Source organism: Notolabrus celidotus, chromosome 14 (assembly GCF_009762535.1).
Source record: "Notolabrus celidotus isolate fNotCel1 chromosome 14, fNotCel1.pri, whole genome shotgun sequence".
NCBI classification, from domain to species: domain Eukaryota; kingdom Metazoa; phylum Chordata; class Actinopteri; order Labriformes; family Labridae; genus Notolabrus; species Notolabrus celidotus.
In genome coordinates this window covers 8,749,676-8,768,616 of record NC_048285.1, presented here as the reverse complement: position 1 = coordinate 8,768,616, position 18,941 = coordinate 8,749,676, and the positions used below count along the sequence as shown (strand labels likewise).

Sequence of the window (18,941 nt, the reverse complement as noted above, 5' to 3'; positions counted from 1 at the left end):
AAATTTAGAAGCAAAAAGAAATAACAAGAAATATAAAATGTCTGTCCTTGTATTTGACTTGGGAAGGGAATGTCGGCCTATATAGATTGCATCAGGGTAAGTTTTTATTTTAAATGTTGAGGTTAGATTAGGGATTCCTTAACGAGACTCTTGATAGACTTGTGTGGGAAAATAATCTCATTGAAAGGGAACAGTTTTAGTAAGAACGGGAGCAGCTTCTTTGAAGGTTAAGACAGTATTAAATCAAAGAGTCAAATCAAAGTCTGGTGAAGGGGCCTTTAGTTACTGTGGTCCATCTTTTTAGAACAAACTGCCTGCTCACCTCAGGTCAATAACAACTGTCTCTATACTTTCAAAAAAAGACTCAAAACATTTATTTTCTCAAGCATATGAATGATATAATGACTGTTGTGACTGGATGCATGTGCAGCAACAATTGCTGTTTGTTTGATTGCTGTGTCTGATGTATGTTGGGTGTATCTATTGTTTTTCTGTTTTTATTTACTCTATTTGTTTTTTGGAAAAATGTTTTTATGTTTTTAATTCTCCATGTAAAGCACATTAAACCTACGTGTAATGAAATGTGCTTTATAAATAAAATTGATATTGCTATTAAACCCAGAGCTAAAACTATGAAAAAAAAAGGAGAAAACAAGGTTTTAAGTTTATTTCTTTTGAAGAAAACATGATTATAGATTGGGCTATATCAAAGTATATATTTAGTTAACATAATATTCATCTGCTTTCTTCCATTACAATATTTATGCAATGTTTCTTAGGAATTATTTTTGACAGTGACCTTTCATTTTTCAGCCTACGTTGTGTAAACAATGTCGACATACTACGGTACAGTAGGTGGCGGTCATAGACTGTGGTAGGTGCTTTATGTCGTTTGTCGTAGTCCCACATCATATAAAAAGAAGAAGACGTTTTTTCGGTCTTCCAACCGACAGGAGGCGCCGTCTGACAGATGGTGACACTCATTTGTCCACGCATGCGCAAATGCTCTGTTTTCAAATCTGTGGAAACGATACCAGTTTCAGAAAAGACGAAGCGTCACGTTTTTAATGTTTTAAGTTGTGCTTCAGTCAATAGTTTCTCAAATGGATTTAGACAGTGGAACATACGAGCCGGGGTTTGTTGGGATACGGTTTTGTCAGGAATGGTGAGTTTGTGACGTTTAGAGGTTAATAAATGTACTTACTTGGTGGCTAACATTTGAATCAAATTGGCTAACTCGTGTTAACATTGCCATCCTAAGTGACCTGCCTTGATGTTTAACAAGTGTTATAGTTACATTTCATGACGCCATATCGTTTGAGACATGTAAAACCTACTAAACAGTGCTTCTGTATTCCAGTAACAACATGTTGTATCCAAAAGAAGACAAGGAGAACAGAATCCTGCTGTATGCGGTAAGAAGAACCATACATTATACATCCGCAAACATACTCTTTACGATTCTAAGTCCTGTTTAATGCACACTGCAGCTAATGACGTGTGTACGTGAGCACGATAGGACAGCTATGTCTGACAAGAGAAGCTATGATTTGACAGATCACACAATGTTTAAACAGTAGTATGTAAAACGTATCCTGCAACAAATCACAATCATAACAAAACATGGATGGGCCTAGATGGTATGACAGAAGCATTGATGTTACACAGAGTTAACTTACTCCTGTGGTATGTTGTTAACTCTCAGACTTTAGATAGAAATAATTGTACGAGTCTACAGGGGTGGGATGAGTGCACATCGTGTCCATTGTTTTCCTGTAATAATCCTCTGAATGTCGTGTACACAGTGCAGGAACTGTGACTACCAGCAAGAGGCAGACAACAGCTGTATTTATGTCAACAAGATTACCCACGAGGTCGAGTAAGTATAAGGAAGACAGTGACACGAATTGACTAACAAATCATTTAGTTGTTTTCACACCACTGTTCGCTCTACTGAAAACCCCCTAAAAACTTGTTTTGGCTAATCTTCAACTTCATATTTCACTGTAGTACTATGCAGTTGGACACAGGACTCTGTGATATCACTCTGAGTTGACAGATGCAACGCAATTTCTGTCTGTAACATACATGTTCATGGTTTATAGTTGTGTTAATTATTTTTTATTTTTATTAATAAATTTTTTATATGCAACAGTGCAAAGACACAAAAGTGCTCGACATTGAACAGAACACAAAAGAAAAACAAACCGTAGACCTTGAGAGCAACAACCAAACAAAGCCATCAAGTATAGACCACAGTACACAAAAACAAACAAACAAGAGAGGTGAAAAAAAAAAGGTTAGAAAAAAAAGGGTTGGACTATAAATGGCAATCACAAAACAAAAACGAAAAACCCAAAACAAAAGAAACAAAACAAAACAAGAGAATAGACTGTTATGGTAGGGATTGTCAAGAAAGAGAAAAGAGAAAACACAATAGAAAGAGAAGATAAAGACTAGAAGAGAAAAAATGCTTGCTTTTGAGAAGGACAAGAGAGGTTTTTGAAGGGGGATTATGAATGTGAGTGTGCAGTTGAATGTGTGTGTGCAGTAGTTGTGTTAATTCTAAAGTATTACAGGAGTGCTATGCCTCTGAGTATTAGCAAAACTTCTGTGCAACTTTGTGTATTTATACATGTTGCTGCAGAACAGCTTATTTTTATGCACATTTGCCTTTTTTTAAAAAAATGTTCATGCAACTTATAAAAAGAGTCCCCTTTTTGCCGGTGTGCTTTTGATTTACAAGCATTTTTAATCATGACAAAGACAGTTTGCAAGGAACATCTTAATGCTGCATATCAGTGCATGTTGACAAAACTCTGCATGAGCATGCATTTTAATCTTTAAAAAAAATAGCTTCAGACATAAATCACACAAATGGTTTCCAGTCAGCTTGAAACCTTTCAGCCTGCAGTGAAGTTACCCTCAAAGTGCACTGACTGAAGCAAGTTGAATGTCCAAAAACAGTTTACTGACAAATTAGGTTGAAAGACTTGTCAGAACATTTCTAAGTGCTCAGTGATTTCACTCGTGTACAGCAGTCTTTTTGTTTTATAGGATCGCCTGAAAGTAAAATAGAATCTCTTCAAACTGTAACATTTACTTCTCTGTATTAATGGTGTGAACACATAATAAGTGACTGGATATCGTCAAACATTTGTATTGTATGTCATACAAATGTACTGATTGTGATACTAACTGAAGGATATTTCACATTTTGCTCATATAATGATGTGACGTCTCTCTCCAGTGAGTTGACGCAAATCATCGCTGATGTATCCCAGGATCCAACACTACCAAGAACAGAAGACCACCCATGTCCCAAGTGAGTTTCACCTGTTAAATGTACTTCAGCGAGTCCATTTGTCGATCCTCAATGCTCCATGTGTTGTCTAAGGTGTATTACATGATAAATCAACAACACTTATTTAATGCTTTTGAGCCTTCCAGCCACTCAGTGCTTAAGCATTACATGTCACATTCTCCCGTTCACACACATTCACACCCTTATGCAGAGGCTTCCAAAGTGCCAATCTGCCCATCAGGATAAGTTCTCATATTCTCACACAGTGATACTTTGATAACTATGTCATTTGGAATAAACTTGACCCACTCTACCACAGCCAGCCTGTTTAGCCTTGATGGTCGGACTCGGGATGCAAAAATATTGTTAACGCACGGTTCAATGACATAGCTAAGTCTTTTGGTTATGTTTGCTTCTGATGTCCCGGAGTGTTAGTGATTTTTGCTATTTCGCTTTAAGGCATTTTGGACTAACTCTTATAGGGTTTAAATCATAGACTGTAAAAAATATGGACGTAGTATCCGTGACGTCACCCATCTGTTTCTGAAGAGCTGTTTTGAGACCAATCGGCTGCGGCAGCCATATTGCTTCTGTCGAGCCAGTGTGACGTAAAGAGGCGGGCTTTGAGCCTCCTAGCCAACAGCTGCAGTGTTCCCACAGGCAGCTGTGCCTCTCATTGGAAGACTGGTAATCTCAATATCTTCGAAATTGCCGAATTAGAAAAAAATTCACCCCCCTCACAGTGAGAGGACGTCGAGAAATTAGCTATTCAGACTACACTCATCTTTTGTACCAGGCTGTAAACATGTTTATTAATGCTGCAAAGATCGTCTTTTCCCCATTCATGTGTATGTGACTTCCGGTACTTCCGGAGCCAGCCTCAAGCGGATCCTCGATGAACTGCAGCTTTTAACACTTCCGCATTGACTCATATTTTTAGACCGGAGGTTGCCGCTTGGTTTAAAATAAATAAATTAGCATTTGTGTTATCCTATATGCATATACTGACTGAATGCAGAGGCTCTGTGATGTGAGTGAGTGTAGAAATAAACATTGTAACTTTAATTTACATTTACTCTCTGAGCTGAGATACCTGACACACACTACACTTAACCATCTTGGGCTGGACACGGCTGCTTCTGACCATTAAAAGTTTGAAATGGGCATGAATGGTGACAAACTACACTAGTGTTGAAATTGCAGACAGGTTGTCAAAGCTCCGTTATAAAGAAATTTGAAATAAGCCCTTTCACATAACAAAGAGGGATGATGTAAAAAAACAAATAAAACGACTGGGTCATTTTAAGATGACCATACATTGTGTATGGGATTGTGTAAGTAATGGTTGCTAATGTTGTGATCTGTTTCTTCCCAGATGTGGTCACAAGGAGGCAGTGTTCTTCCAGTCGCACAGTATGAAGGCTGAGGTAATGCACACAAGAAGTGAAATCCAGTACATAATGCCTGACCTTTAGTATTAAAGGGATAGTTCAGACCTTTTGAAGGAAGTTCGTTGTGGTTAGTTTGCAAGCAAAATGTACTTTTGTGTGTTAAAAATAGTCCTACTCAAAAGTCAGTTTGAAGCCTCTTTTCTATGTTGGGCTATACACAGTGAAAGACAGAAAAATATTCAAAAACTGAATCCATAAGTGAGAAACTTTATTTCCCTTTCCTTGTGACTTTTTAAGAGAGAATGTCTTCAACCAAACTCTGTCAACATTATATGTAGGATTAGCAGCTTATGTAGTCTCAAAGTCTAGAAACACCTGTCATTTGGTCTGCACATGTTTTGCTGGATGTTCAGTTAGAATATAAATCTACCATTCTAAACATATTCTCCTTTTCACTGGCAGGATGCTATGAGACTGTACTACGTCTGCACGGCCCCTCACTGTGGACACAGATGGACTGAGTAAAGCTGGTGATCATGAAGGGGTCTAAAATTTACATTTTCAGTTAAAATATTCTCAGCTCCATTTCTTTTCATTGTTACTGTCATTGTGTATTTTGTGTTCAAACAGCAGTGCTGCTTATGTTTAAAGACCCTGAACTTTGTATGTTGACTTCCAGTTAGTTAGAAATCATCTTATGAGTATAATGTATGAATAGTTCTTTTTTAGCTGCCATTTCCAAATATTTTTGTCAGATTAAAAGAATCACTTGTTTTTAATGTCTTTGAGTCTTTAATGATTAGTTGAGTTACTTTTGAGTCTTTAATGATTAGTTTAATTATTTTGCTGGAGTACTCCACATCAGCAGACACTTAACTGGCCTTGAGTTTTTTGACGACTCATCCAGCCGTGGGGGTTTTACCACTTCCTGTTTCCTCCCACTGTAAAAGCCAACATGCGACTATATTTTGCAAAATATACTACATGATATTGTTTCAAAATTCTCACAACTTCTGTCATCAGTTGGGTGCCGTCATGCCTGATCAGCTGTACAGAAAGAAGTTCACAGTTGTACCATCACTGTGGAATATTGACTGAATCAACTCAACTTCCTTCTTTCTCAAACATGTATATTCCAAACATCCTATTGGGCAACTGTAGATTATTACTCTGCCACATCACCAGTCATCAATACAGTGTGTACAGATTATAAAGACATGTTCCCACAAGGAGTGACAAAGGAGAGGGAAGCTGTACTTCCCATGGCCACTCCTTCTCTTACAGGCTCCTCGATAAAGCAGGTAAAGAGGCTGCTGCTGATCATTTAGAAACTACAGGTATCTGTGTGCAGAGGTATGGCCCAAACAGGTATGCAAACAAATATTCTATTTATACAATGTCATAAAAATATAATCATCATAATTGAAGTCCACAGTTTGAATTTTCTTTACCTTGTGTATGCTTTTTTTTTTACTCAAGATTGTGTTTCAGTTGTTTCAAGGGAGCAGTGGGGAGCAGCTTCTCCTAAAAGCAAGGAGACTTTGAAAGGCTCAGCTAAAAGAGTCGTTATACACCACACAGCCCTGCCAAGCTGCAACGGCCTGCAAGAGTGTAAGGCCCGTCTTGTCAGCATTCAGAGGGGGCATATGACAGACAAAAAATTTGATGATATTGGATATAAGTAAGTATCAAATACAGTTCAGGTAACAAACATTCTTCCAGATGATAATATAGTTATGTATGTACAAAATGGATTTCTATAAAATCAAACATGTTTTGTTTATTATAAGTTCTTGGTAGATTTTGTCAATCTAAACGCTGAAAAACCTGAACACATTTTCTGTATGTTTTAGTTTCCTTGTCGGAGGTGACGGCACAGTGTTCGAAGGCCGTGGCTGGGGTGTGGTAGGAGCACATGCCAAAGGCAACAATCATGACTCACTGGGGATTGCCTTCATGGGCAATTTCAACAGTAAGTCCACAAACTGGTATTTACTTTATGCATTGTGACAACAGTCAAAGACACTCCTGTCTGTAGAGAAACAGCATACAAAGCTGCAGTTTCCACTAGATGGTCTACGGTTACATTTTGAATATTTGCTATGATAGATGTGTGTAATCAAACCCTGTTTTTATTTTAGATGATACTCCAAGCACAGAGGCAATCATGTCAGTCAAACAGCTGCTGAAGAATGGAGTTGCGCAGGGGAACTTGCAGAAGGACTATGTCCTGTTAGGGCACCGAGATCTGGGTTCAACAGAATGTCCAGGGGGCAAACTGTATGCAGCTCTATCACAACTGAGTTGTGCCGAATAAATCTCACCTCACAGAGAGATACAACCAATGACAGGTGATGTCACAACCTTCAATTAATTGTTTTCATTCCACATTGTTTTATCCAGGAGATTCTCATTACAAAAACAAAAACAAAAAAATGCAGTAAGTCAAGCAAGTTTTACTACCTGACAGTCAGATCTGTGCATACAGGAGGACTCTTTAGAGACCAGTAGCTGTTTAGAGTTTAAAAACTGAAGCACTGTCATGGTAGTATTGATTTTTCTCTAAACTATAACAAATCTTATTTGTATGCTAATTTTTAGATTAAAAGTGCAACAATATTATGGTTAGTAACCTAGCTTATTGTATGCATTGGTATGCAACCTACAAGTACTTGATGTTTTAAGTGATATATGATGAATATCTATATGTATTAAACCTGTTGTAATGATATACCCACACCCTTCTGGAAATAAATGTTATCAGAAAATGTTTTGTCTATTGATGATTCTTCAGTTATTTTTAATTTTCCACATAGGTACTCAAAGTACTCAGAATGAGTCAAGTTTTAAAGAACGTGCAGTACAAGTTGTTTTATGTCATGCAAAATGAATGATCAATTAAGGTGTTAAATATGTGAAATCAATATTTATGTGTGTAGCAATATGTCTTAGCAGCTTCCATGGCTTTTTTTTTTTTTACCTTTAACTGAAAAAAGGAGGGCTTCTTGGGGACAGTAAAATATGTTCAAAGGGACAATGAAACAGTCTTTTCTTCATATAAAGGACAAGAAAAGCGTGTGCATATTCACTTTTGGACACATCCACAGAGCTCATGAACACTTTCTCTTGAGCAACAGCGCCATCTGCTGTTTCAGCTTCTGTCCAGCAACCCGAAGCAGCAGCAGCAGTGGATCGCCTGTCTTCACTAAAAAATGAAAATGGATGCACTCTAAAAACACTGCACTCTAAAATTGGGCCGTTTACTTGGATTAATTAGTTCTCACCTCATTAAGTGCCATGTTGAACTGTTAGAAGAAGGCGTTACTTTATTTTTTTTAAAACAGATGAGGGAAAACTGAAAATGTAAAATATCACAATCAGCTGTAGTAAAAGTATGAATTCAGTTGTTGCTTTTGTATTCATAAAGGTTGAATGTAGAATGACTTTGGTACATTTTGATGCATTTCTCCCCCGATGATGTTGAATTGAGTCCACCAGATAAAGGAAGCATGCCATTAACTGTCCACACACACATATCTTGTGCTTTAACATAAGAAGAAACTCATAAAAACTGATACATGTTTCACTCTACTTATCCTCATTCCAGTGTACATATTTTCATTCTCTGAGCACCAAGTCGTTTGCTCTGCTCTGCCCCCAGGCGGTGAAAGATTGCTACAACAGCTCCACTTCTGCTCTGTCCACAAGAGGCTCAGATCAAACAAAGATGAAGAAGACATTCTCACCCAGCATAAAAAGAGAGAACATCCTGTAATAGTGGTGCTTTTAATGGTCTGCCATAAACGGTACAGATAAAGGGGAAGCAACAACCAAATATTATATCAATATTACCAACTGTGGGAACAGCAATATGTAGCACACAGCTCAGTGCATGTGAGGAATATTTCAGGGCATATCTTACTAAACACGCACACAGCTGAGGTGGAAATAAATAATAATAATAAATGATTTAGCTAGAGACAGATTCATTGTAAACAATATTACTTCAATCAAGAATCATATTGTCTGTTTTTGATTGAGCACTTTGTATGAAAGTAGCAGTCACATCCATATCAAACATTGTGTGCTATTAAAGGCAACTTTTATTAGAAATGATCATGGAGTCAACATCAAATCAGGAATTATGAACTTCAGGTTGTTTTTCAGTAACTGCTTAAGATGGAACATATCATTATACGTTACTTTATTAACTCCAGTCTTGTAAACTTCTTTTAAACTGTGATTCATCTGCACTTAAGGCTGTCTTCTCCCATGAATCTGTATTCTCTGTTGTTTTCTGCACATGCCTAATCATGAACCTTCCTGTTGTGTCACATCCTGTCACTCCTCCATGCCCTGTGATTGGCTCATTCATGCAGCTCATTTACCAATCACTGTTGTCCCTCATTTACCTGTCCACTGTCACCTGGTGCCTGCCATGTTGTTATATGATTCACCAAGCTCTCCAACATCTCTTAATCTGTTCTTATTGTTTGATCTATCTGTTTCTTACCCATTCTTTACCAATGTTTGGAGTTTGGATACCTGCTCCCTCGTCTCTCTGGACTGGCTCGTCTGTTGGTCTTATCTCCTTGACTTGACTGCAAGGTAAAAGCTTTCATTTTTGCAACTTCAATTGTTTTGCTTTGGGTGCAGAAGTGCCAGCAGCAATTAATTTTTTCAGCATTGTGTAAAAGTGTTTGCTCCATGAGAGAACTGAGAAAGTTTAAAAGTTGAAAATGCAGCTGTGTTTATGAATCTAGGCTTGTAGTAGTAGTATTTTTTTTGAATGACGCTTCCATTTAAATACATCTATCTCGAAAATGTACTTAAGTTAGTAAAGGTTAGATTTATATGACAAAGGATGTAAGAAGGAGAGGCATTGTGATGCATCCTGTCTTCTTTTTTTCTGATTGATTGTTTATTGGTTGACCACATCAAATCTGGAGGTCATGGATCCCAGAAACCTGAAGGTGTCCACAGTCGACATGTTAACTTATGAACATTCTATGCTGTGTGAAGTGAGATTAATCAGCTGTTCATTTATTCCTTTCATTCTTTACTTGTGACTTATCTTATCTTTGTATTGACATTTTACTGTTCCAGTAAATGTTTTGTGTATTGATGGAGGGTAAAAGGAGGTAAAGCAAAGATGTTGACAATAGGGAATAGAGGAAACAAGAGTGTGTGTACTTCTGGAACTTAGTGTTTCCTTTAGAAATAAATACTCCTCACAGAGAGATGGATTAAGAGACGACTCCTTCTTTGTTCTTTCTCTGAGATTGTCCACCTGCATGTGTTGCTATTTTCTGGACAATGTTTGCATTAAGCTGAAATGAAGATGATTCCTGGTCATAGCCGACAAAGATATATTTAATTTTCTGTCTCCCACTCTTTTCATTGTTGCCCGAGACTCTAAAATCATCCTCTGCAGCACGGGGAGATTGATTTCTTTCTAAACGCTGTGTTGATAAGCACTTGAAACGGAATTAAACTTTTAATTAAACTCATACTGAATAACAACAACACACACACACACACACTTAACCCTCTACAACAACATCACGCTGTGCCACAGATGTGGATAGACTCTGCTGTTCTGATGATGAGGATCATGCTGGTTGTGTTTTAGGTTTGGCCACAGTGTCAGGAGAAGCTTCAGTGTGTGGTGTGATTAAGAGACAGGATGCCAGGAGAGAAAAGCAAAACATCACCTGCTAACCAAACACTTCTGTGCTGCTTGTTTATATTATTTAGTTATTAATCAAACTCTAAGACACTAAAAAGCAGACTTAATAATAACACCCTTGTCAGCTCAGTCTGTGAATCTATTTTATGCTTTTAGTCTTGGTCTTTTCTCTTGCTGTGCTTTTACAGAGCCATCTAATACTACTGACAGCAAGTGACTCAGTTTTTATCTCAGCGATTACTGTCAGGATTTCCCTTGAGTTGAGGGGAGAGTTTGTAACGCCAGCTCTCAGATCACTTAATGGACTTCTGTATAACTTTAGAGCTGACTCCACAGCTGTGCTACTTGTTTATTTAGCACAAAAGGCTCTCGCTCCTCATCCCCTCGTATACCTGCTCAGTACTTATAAGCCTTACAGCAGGTCTTGCCGGTCATGTCACACAGGTCTGTTTTAGGGATTAAAGTGAAGCACAGTCTTCTGGGCAGTTTACCTGTTGACCTGAGACGTGCCCCGTGTGGAGCCCATTTAATGGAAAGATTGACATGCTGCTTTGCTCCTTGATATGTGACCTGCTTTGACTCTTCTTGTAATGACTGTTCAGAATGACACTGAAGACTTGTGTCTTCATTTTGCTTTATGATTATCTGACTGACTGATGTATATTTAGTGTATTCTATGTTTATTTATTGTCAACTACATTCTTTTGTTGTCTGCTGTTTCATGCAAACCACTATGACTTTTCCAGAATTTTGAAGCACGGTCTGGAATGAAACAACTTTGTCCTTATTGTCCCTCTTCTGTTTTCTTTTTCTTTATCATGAAAGAGAGCTCTTTTGTCAGAAAGTAACATTTTGCATCACAGTTTACGACCGAACAGCAGAGAAATGTATAAGCCACCATTAGACTTGTTCATGCATTAGACATTACTTCCACCTCCCTGTGGTTTACTCCACAGTGCTGCTGGACACCTGGTGTTTAGCTGAATGCCTGCCAAGTTCCTGTTGTGGGATTTGTAGCTGGTACTGTATGCTTTTCAATTAGCTATTTGCTTCCAACCAGTGTTGATAATACAACTTATTTAAATCATAAGTGGTACGCTATTATTGCTATGAACTTCAGTCTCAAAGGTAAAAGTCTTGTCTTTTTGATTCCTTTTCCCTCCAAACCCTGTGCAGACTTTCTGCTAGATGCACTACATCATAGCAACATCATTAGGCTTCAACACCTTCATGTAAAAATAGGTTACTCCACCTTGCCTGTACATTATTATTATTATTATACATTATTGCTACTCTGCCAATTAAGAGGGATAGTCTTTGCCATGATCACTGTCATGATAAACTCACATCAGACCCTCTTGAATCAGAGTAGAAAAGAACAGGTGTAACTAATTCCGTTAACAAGGGCTCAGCTCGACTCAGTGTCACCACTATTGCAGACGTGAAAAGGAGTGCAGGTTGTGCTTTTCCTCTGATCATCTGCTTTGAAATTCAGGATCTATTTCCTCCCTTTACCCATCCTCTGCCATGTCAGTGTGCAAGCAGTAGCTGTGTGACATTAACAGGATTTGAAATCCCTGCAAATGTGTGTGGGGGAATCAGCATAAAAAAGTGCTACACCAACAGAATATGTTTTACTATACTTGCAATATCACTACATAACTCAAGCAGCGTTTTTGTGTCTTGTAAGTACTACGAGTACACAGCTTTGTTGGGTACACTCTCTGTTGTAAGAGGATACTGGATACATTTGACTGTTAGTGCAAGACCTTAATGCATATATTCACTCCATTTAGCTGACATATCGTAACCTCCAACAGGAATCTTTAGCCTATCTTATGAAAAAGAAAATGGTAGTGAAAGCCAAAGGGCTTAAGTGGTCTACAAACACACTCACCCTTTCAAGAAACTCACTCATGATTCCAGCACTGGGTTTAACACGGCCTTCACTGATTGCATTTTAAAAGACTATTCCTTGTACAGGACAGGTTGTGCTTTAATGCAACTTGATCTATTATCACAAATATACCCAGTCCTGGAGCAGCATTATGCAACCATGGTCATGTACCCAATTAGGAAATGAACTGTGCTTGTTCCTCCCACAGTGGTAACTCTTTCACAGATGTAGGTTCGGTGGTCTTGCTGTTGCATCTTTGCTCTCTCTTAAATTAACTTTTTTTTTGCATCCCTCATCATCCCCCTTGCAGCTGAACCCAGAGGCGATCTGGGTGAGGTTAGGTTTCATTTGATCATTGTTACCTACACAGTGTGGGTTTTCTGTTGTAGCAGCTGATAAAGCTTTTTGTGATGACACTGCAGTATTTACTGAATGTGCATATTTTATATCAAAACCCTGAGGCTGAAACACTGGAGCAGGTTAGACTTGTGAGAGAGGTACATGTGTTTGCTCAGAGCCAGTGACATTAATACATAAAAATAATCTGTTGACTTGGTGTGTTTGTGTGGGTGTATTTCCTGTGAGAAGCACTGTATGTATAGTAAGTCACGTCTGACTAATTCAGGTCAGCTGCAGGGCTCTTCTTTTTTTCCTGTGCATGGAGGATTTTTTTTTAGCACTGAATATGAAAATGTAGGAGCTGGGGTGTGACTGTGGCCAGTAGGTAGATCTGCTTCTCTGTTGATCTGACTCTTTTATGTTCCACACTGACATCCTGTACTTCTGGGACATCCACGAGGTCACAAGGTACTTCAGAAGCACCCAGCATGTCAGAGCTGCAGGGGTAGGTCAGAGAGCAGGAAAAAAAAGAGGCATATCTGAAGGATACAGAGGTAATTAAACTCAAAGAAAGTCGACTTGTGAGACTTGTTTTAGGGTAGATGAGGTGAATCATTGGCTCTTCTCCAAATCAAGTTCCATCATTTGATATCCAGTTATTATGCTGCCAAGGACCTTTAAGTTATCAGCCTGTAGGGAGACATTTGGCAACAAAGATTTCTTCAGTGAGAACATTGTACCCATATTGTTCCCATTTACACAGCCATCACTCTCAAACATGGCTTTATTGGCTCAGCCACTCATCTTGTCAGCTCAGCTCTCTGCAGTCTGCATGCTAATGCTCATTCATGACAGACGGATTCAGCCTTGCAATGCAATGAACTGATAACACAGGAGGTGTTTCATTATTTCTTAAAGTTTGATTGCAATACAGCAGGGATCAGTTTCTAAATGTTGCTTTGCTCAGGTCAGTTGGGCAGTGTGTATTTGTACTGGAAACAACAGCTATTGGAGTCTCTTCATATTAAAATGCACAAACGTAAGGGCAGTACCTTGCAGTGCTTGGTTACAGCCTCCCATGCTGTCAGCGATCCAACGCTGTGAAGTCAGTATTTGTTCTGTGTAAACCAAAGAGATAATATGTATTCCCTAAGTGTCTTGTCCTTGGTCCCGTCTTCTCATATCTGTCCATGTTCTCCTTTATCTGACAGCAGTTCTTCCTCCCAGCTTGTCTTCTGTCAGAGGCAAAGAGCTGGAGCTGCTCTCTTGTGTCCTGTCAGTGACTGGATCTCAGTTCCCTTTGTCTCTTCTCTATCAGACTCCACACACTGGCAGACACATACTGACCTTCACAGAGGGTGTGAGTTGGGAATATGTCTTTCTTTTTTTCAACCCATTTTTCAAAATGACTGGTATTTTTTCCAGGCTTTGTCATCATCCTGCTCCCTTATTTTTTATACTCGCCACCCCTTTTTTCTCTCCTCCTATTCAATATTCCCACCCAAATGGTTCAAAGGACTTTTTTTCCAATCCATTAATGGTCAATTTGGGAATTTAGGGAATAAATCAGCACTTCATTAGCTTTTTTTTTTTTAGCATAAATCATTAAAACTTTCTCAACCCACTAAGAAAAAAAGTTGTTTGAGTTTCTGAAGACATTTGAATTGTGCTCTGTCAGCCAGTTCATCATCTGTAGAATATACACCAGTCAGTTAAACTTACAGGTTGTTGTGTGCAAGAATTGCCTGTACTCATCTGCAATGATAGATGCTCTTCCTCTTTGCTAATTATGAACACCTTTAAACTAATTCCACAGCTTCCATATCTTGTGATCATGTCTCTGAGCACAGTGATCTCATTTCATTTGTGGATTCAGTAAACAACAAGGCTCCAGTTGCAGCATTAAACCTGTCTAGATCTCCTCTCCATCAATAAAAAAAAAGCTGCAGTGAGGTAATCATTCATGATGGAGGGGTTATTGACAAGCAGAAGGTCTTACAGGATGTGAATGAGACAGACAGGATGGATCAGGGAACATGACTCCCCAGTACTCTGCTGCTCTGTGTGATGATGTGTTTTAATGCTGACACTGTGAATAAACACCAATGAAGTGATTGTTAGCTTGAATTTCATCTTGAATTTTACAGGAAGCCATTGTGAGATCTTAAGTCATTAGAACCCCAACTCCATTAAAGTTAATTTAAAGCATATATTTAATTGAAATAGTGCAAAGACATTTTATCAAATGTCAAAACCAAAGAAATGTTTCATGAAAAATACTTGCTCATATTAAATTTGATGCCAGCAACACTACACTGAAGAGTTGGGACAGAGGCATGTTCAGCATTGTGTTGCATCACCGCTTCTTTTAACAACACTGCTGTAAATGTTTGGGGAATGAAGAGAGCAGTTTCTGGGTTTTGAAGGCAAGGCAAGGCAAGGCAAGGCAGCTTTATTTGTATGGCGCATTTCATACACAAGGGCAACTCAATGTGCTTTAAATCAAAAGATTAAAAGCCTTGGAGACATTCAGACAGGCATAAAAGAACATAATTAAAATGACAAATATATTAAAACAGAAAAGAAAAGGAAAATTAGAAATATATCAAAAATTACATTAAAAATTTAATTTAAAGTGGGTTAAAATAAACTAAGATAGGAAGGCAGTGGCAAATAAAAAAGTCTTAATCTTTGATTTAAAAGAGGTGAGAGTTGGAGCAGACCTACAGCTTTCAGGGAGTGTGTTCCAGATATGTGGTGCATAAAGACTGAACGCTGCTTCACCATGTTTCGTTCTGACTCTAGGTACTGAAAGCAGACCAGTACCTGATGACCTCAGAGGTCGAGGTGGTTCATAAAGTAGTAGCAGATCAGCAATGTATTTTGGGCCTAAATCATTCAGTGCTTTATAAACCATCAGCAGGATTTTAAAGTCTATTCTCTGACAGACAGGAGTGATATGGTATACTTTTTTGGTCCTTGTTAGGACTCGAGCAGCAGCATTCTGTATGAGCTGCAGCCGTCTGATGGACTTTTTAGGGAGTCCCGTAAAGACCCCGTTACAGTAGTCTAGTCTGCTAAAGATAAATGCATGGACCAGTTTTTCTGCATCCTGCTGAGACATAAGTCCTTTAATTCTTGATATATTCTTAAGGTGATAATAGGCTGACTTTGTAATTGTCTTAATGTGGCTGCTGAAATTAAGGTCAGAGTCTAAGACTACACCAAGGTTTCTGGCTTGGTTTGAACATTTCATCATTGCAGATTGGAGCTGAGCAGTAACCTTTAACCTTTCTTCCTTGGCTCCAAAAACAATCATTTCAGTTTTTCTTTGTTTAACTGAAGAAAGTTCTGGTTGTGATTTTTATTTTTTAACACCATTTTATGTTGGTGTTTCTTATTATCTGACCTAAGGGGAGCATGTAGATATTGAATAGCAGAGGCCCACGAATGGATCCCTGAGGTACTCCACACACCATTTTCATCCGCTCAGATGTGTATTTACCTACCTTGAAAGTGAGCGTGTGAGAATGCAAGGCAAATGAAAGCATGTTACAATTTACAAATGTTTTGGCTGCACAGTTGAAACTAAGGTGGTAATGTTTCGCAGAATTACATAAAGTTTACTAGTTACATGACAAGAAACACTCCTTTATCTTTATATACAGAGGGTGTTTGTTCTGACAGGATTTATTTAAGTAAACACGCTAACAAGTCTGCAGAGATTCAAAGTCATGAAATCAGCTGAGCTCTCTGTCCTGAAAATTATGAATGAGAAACTCCTAGTGTTTGTGAGAAACGAAACAAAACAAAACAAAACACCTGTTTACTAACTCATTCCAACCAATTAGGAAAACACAAAATGGAGCATTCCTCTACAGACGTTTAGCTCTCACTTTCACAGCAAACTGTCACCAAAGTCTATAGGGCTTCTTTCATACATTTTGTAAGCCAATTCAAGGCAGCAGTGTTACAGCAGAGAGCTCACATTTAATAAGAGCACAACAGTCGTACATCAAAGCTCTGCACAGAATAGTAAGTCATCAGCTGGTGGTCTGCTATGATGGAAACCACTGGGATGGAGTCACTAGAAATAGACCGAGGAGCTCTTTATTCAGGACAGAGACAAAAGCAGAGGAAACTAGAGCTCCAAGAGTCATTAGCACCAGAGTACAGGAACCACAGAGTATCTGTACTTTTACTGTAAATGATCCACTGCTACAGGTCACAGCTCAGAGTGGAGAGCTGTTTAATGTGCTCATGTTTAGAAGTTGGATCAATACAAAAGTTTTGTGAACTGTATCCATTCCTGATACTTGATGGATGGAGAGTCTCACTCTTTCACTCAGACTTATAACATCTTACAATAATAAGCAGGAGTTAAGTTGTCAAGAAACTTCACCCCTTATTTGATGAAACACATTAGACGGATGATGTATGTTTGGAGTTGGAAGATACTTATGGTACTCAAATTATAAACTACAGTCTCAAGTTCTGTCCTTATAATCTGATCAGCAAGGTGGTGAAAGCAGTGTGCTCGTCTGCTGTTGTGTCTCTGTTCGTGGTGCTGAATGAGAGGCCAGATAACCACATTAGATGTGGTACCACATGAGTGTGTCAGGAATTACTCAAATCACTGTCAGGCTTCTATATTTCCTGGTCACATATATTTTCTTCACGGTCAACAGAGCCCTGAATCCTCCTTCATTTTGGTTCTGTTTCTTGGAAGTCTCTCACTCTGACATCTAAAGGTTGGCTGGAGGACAGGAACACAGTGGGCAGGAAATTAATTATGAATCCAGGAACTTGGAGGTCAGCTTTAAACTTGATTAGTATGATGAGACATGAGTGGGCTGTAAATTTCACCAGAAGTTTTCTCTCTAATAACAATGCTTGGACTGTGTGTATGAAATAAACTATCATTTCACAGATTACGTGCATCATGTGGTTAATGTCCTCCTCAAATATTGGCAGCATTTTAGTATTTTGAAAAGACGTTTGTCACTGGCTTGTGTGAAATCATTATTAATTAATTGCTCACAAATAATTACAAATGAAAAACAGATATGTCTGCAGTTTGTTGCACAGGACTCTCATCAGAACAGATTCTGGTGTTTAGACTGTGCATGTAATTCACAGTGCCGGCTGTGAGATGGTCCATGATAATGTTTTCAATGTGTAGCTTGAATCAAATTTAATAGAAATTAGAAAAAAGGAGCAAAATAAAACATTTAATTTAAATGTAGCTGCAGGTAGCATTCAATCATACATTACATATTTATATTTATATGAAGTAATCATTCATCTCCCGTAGTGACAGCTCTGCCTCTATTCATTTCACAGAACAGTAAACAACCTCCTCATTATGTATCATTACCACTTAGGCACACTGCTATTAACTTATCAGGGCTCTCACTGTGCTGTAAAGTCAAATCATATCCACATATTTTATGATTTAGTACTGGCTCATGAGATATTTATAATTTCTATGAAGTAGTCACACGATAGTATTATTTAATGAAACCAAATTGTGGTGTAGAAATAACCCCTAACAGCTGAATTAATTTAATGTATTCTGTTTGTGACCAACACTAGTGTTGTGTTTGCATGCAGATCATTTTAGTTTTACTTGCTAAGGCTCATAGAATTTATGTAAACTTGGTAGAAATACCAACATCAAATTATCTTTGTGAATGTCACGTACTGGAGGCTTTATTTTTTAGCAGTATGCAAATACAATCTTGCCATCAGTTAGTAGAAATAAAGTATACAATATTAACTCAGTCAGGAGAGACTTCATTATGAGGCAACAGTTGTTTATTTTAGAAGTGTTTCTGTATTTGCAGCACATTGCTCTGAATAGAGGAGAACAGATTACATGTTGGCAGCAGCGGGATGATTGATCAGTAGAGGTAGAAGTCAATCTGGTTGGTTTAGTAATTAAAGGAGTGAACAGCCATAATTAGCTGATAACCTGAACACGAAGAGAGAGAAGGGACAGGGATTTGGAGAGGGATGAAGTGATGGCTTGAGAATGAAAAGAATGAATGAGTATGAAACAGTCTTCTCTTGAACTTATATTGATCCAATGCTGGTAAGAATCTTTGTTTCCTCATGCACAGCACTCGTACACTAAAGCTTTTTTGGGGACATTTCCACTCCTTCTACAGTAGCTGGAAAAAAATAAAGTCCCATCTTAATTTTTTTCCTTTATTTTATGTCTGGCCCAGCACTGTCCTCTGCCTGTCTGGGTTGGTATTATAATAAAGTCTAGGCACTGCAGCTTTTGACCTGTTGTCAGGATTTATGTGTGGTAAAGCA

At 38.3% G+C, this 18,941-nt stretch overlaps 3 protein-coding genes across 5 annotated transcripts in view; all 3 read left to right on the top strand.

Annotated features, from left to right (window-relative positions):
• Nucleotides 1–967: 967 nt before the first annotated feature.
• polr2i (polymerase (RNA) II (DNA directed) polypeptide I) lies at nt 968–5,469 on the top strand. The gene is made up of 6 exons (XM_034701366.1): nt 968–1,165; nt 1,361–1,415; nt 1,806–1,879; nt 3,251–3,325; nt 4,680–4,731; nt 5,158–5,469. Exons 1-6 carry the CDS (start codon nt 1,104–1,106, stop codon nt 5,218–5,220), a joined length of 381 nt encoding a protein of 126 aa, XP_034557257.1. The 5' UTR covers nt 968–1,103; the 3' UTR covers nt 5,221–5,469.
• A 108-nt stretch (nt 5,470–5,577) lies between these two features.
• On the top strand, nt 5,578–7,465 carry pglyrp5 (peptidoglycan recognition protein 5). Of its 3 annotated transcripts, none has more exons than XM_034701364.1 (4): nt 5,578–6,063; nt 6,187–6,376; nt 6,549–6,667; nt 6,837–7,465. In XM_034701364.1, exons 1-4 carry the CDS (start codon nt 6,051–6,053, stop codon nt 7,010–7,012), a joined length of 498 nt encoding a protein of 165 aa, XP_034557255.1. In that variant the 5' UTR covers nt 5,578–6,050; the 3' UTR covers nt 7,013–7,465. The 3 variants fall into 3 exon arrangements, with proteins under 3 accessions (XP_034557255.1, XP_034557254.1, XP_034557253.1); XM_034701363.1 differs by having other exon boundaries at nt 6,175–6,376; XM_034701362.1 differs by having other exon boundaries at nt 5,578–6,376.
• A 1,645-nt stretch (nt 7,466–9,110) lies between these two features.
• lsamp (limbic system associated membrane protein) overlaps nt 9,111–18,941 on the top strand; it is an 899,933-nt gene continuing 890,102 nt past the window's right edge. The window contains exon 1 of the mRNA XM_034701360.1: nt 9,111–9,303. The gene's annotated coding sequence lies outside the window, so the exon portion shown is untranslated. The remainder of the gene's footprint in view (nt 9,304–18,941) is intronic.

Bases quoted from the DNA above. Each gene is read 5' to 3' on its own strand.
- polr2i (XM_034701366.1), top strand. From the start codon at position 1,104: ATGGATTTAGACAGTGGAACATACGAGCCGGGGTTTGTTGGGATACGG. The intron at 1,416-1,805 runs GTAAGAAGAACC...TCGTGTACACAG, and splicing joins ACAGAATCCTGCTGTATGCG to TGCAGGAACTGTGACTACCA. The intron at 3,326-4,679 runs GTGAGTTTCACC...GTTTCTTCCCAG, and splicing joins GAAGACCACCCATGTCCCAA to ATGTGGTCACAAGGAGGCAG.
- pglyrp5 (XM_034701362.1), top strand. From the start codon at position 6,051: ATGGCCCAAACAGGTATGCAAACAAATATTCTATTTATACAATGTCAT. The intron at 6,377-6,548 runs GTAAGTATCAAA...TGTATGTTTTAG, and splicing joins TTTGATGATATTGGATATAA to TTTCCTTGTCGGAGGTGACG. The intron at 6,668-6,836 runs GTAAGTCCACAA...TTTTTATTTTAG, and splicing joins CTTCATGGGCAATTTCAACA to ATGATACTCCAAGCACAGAG.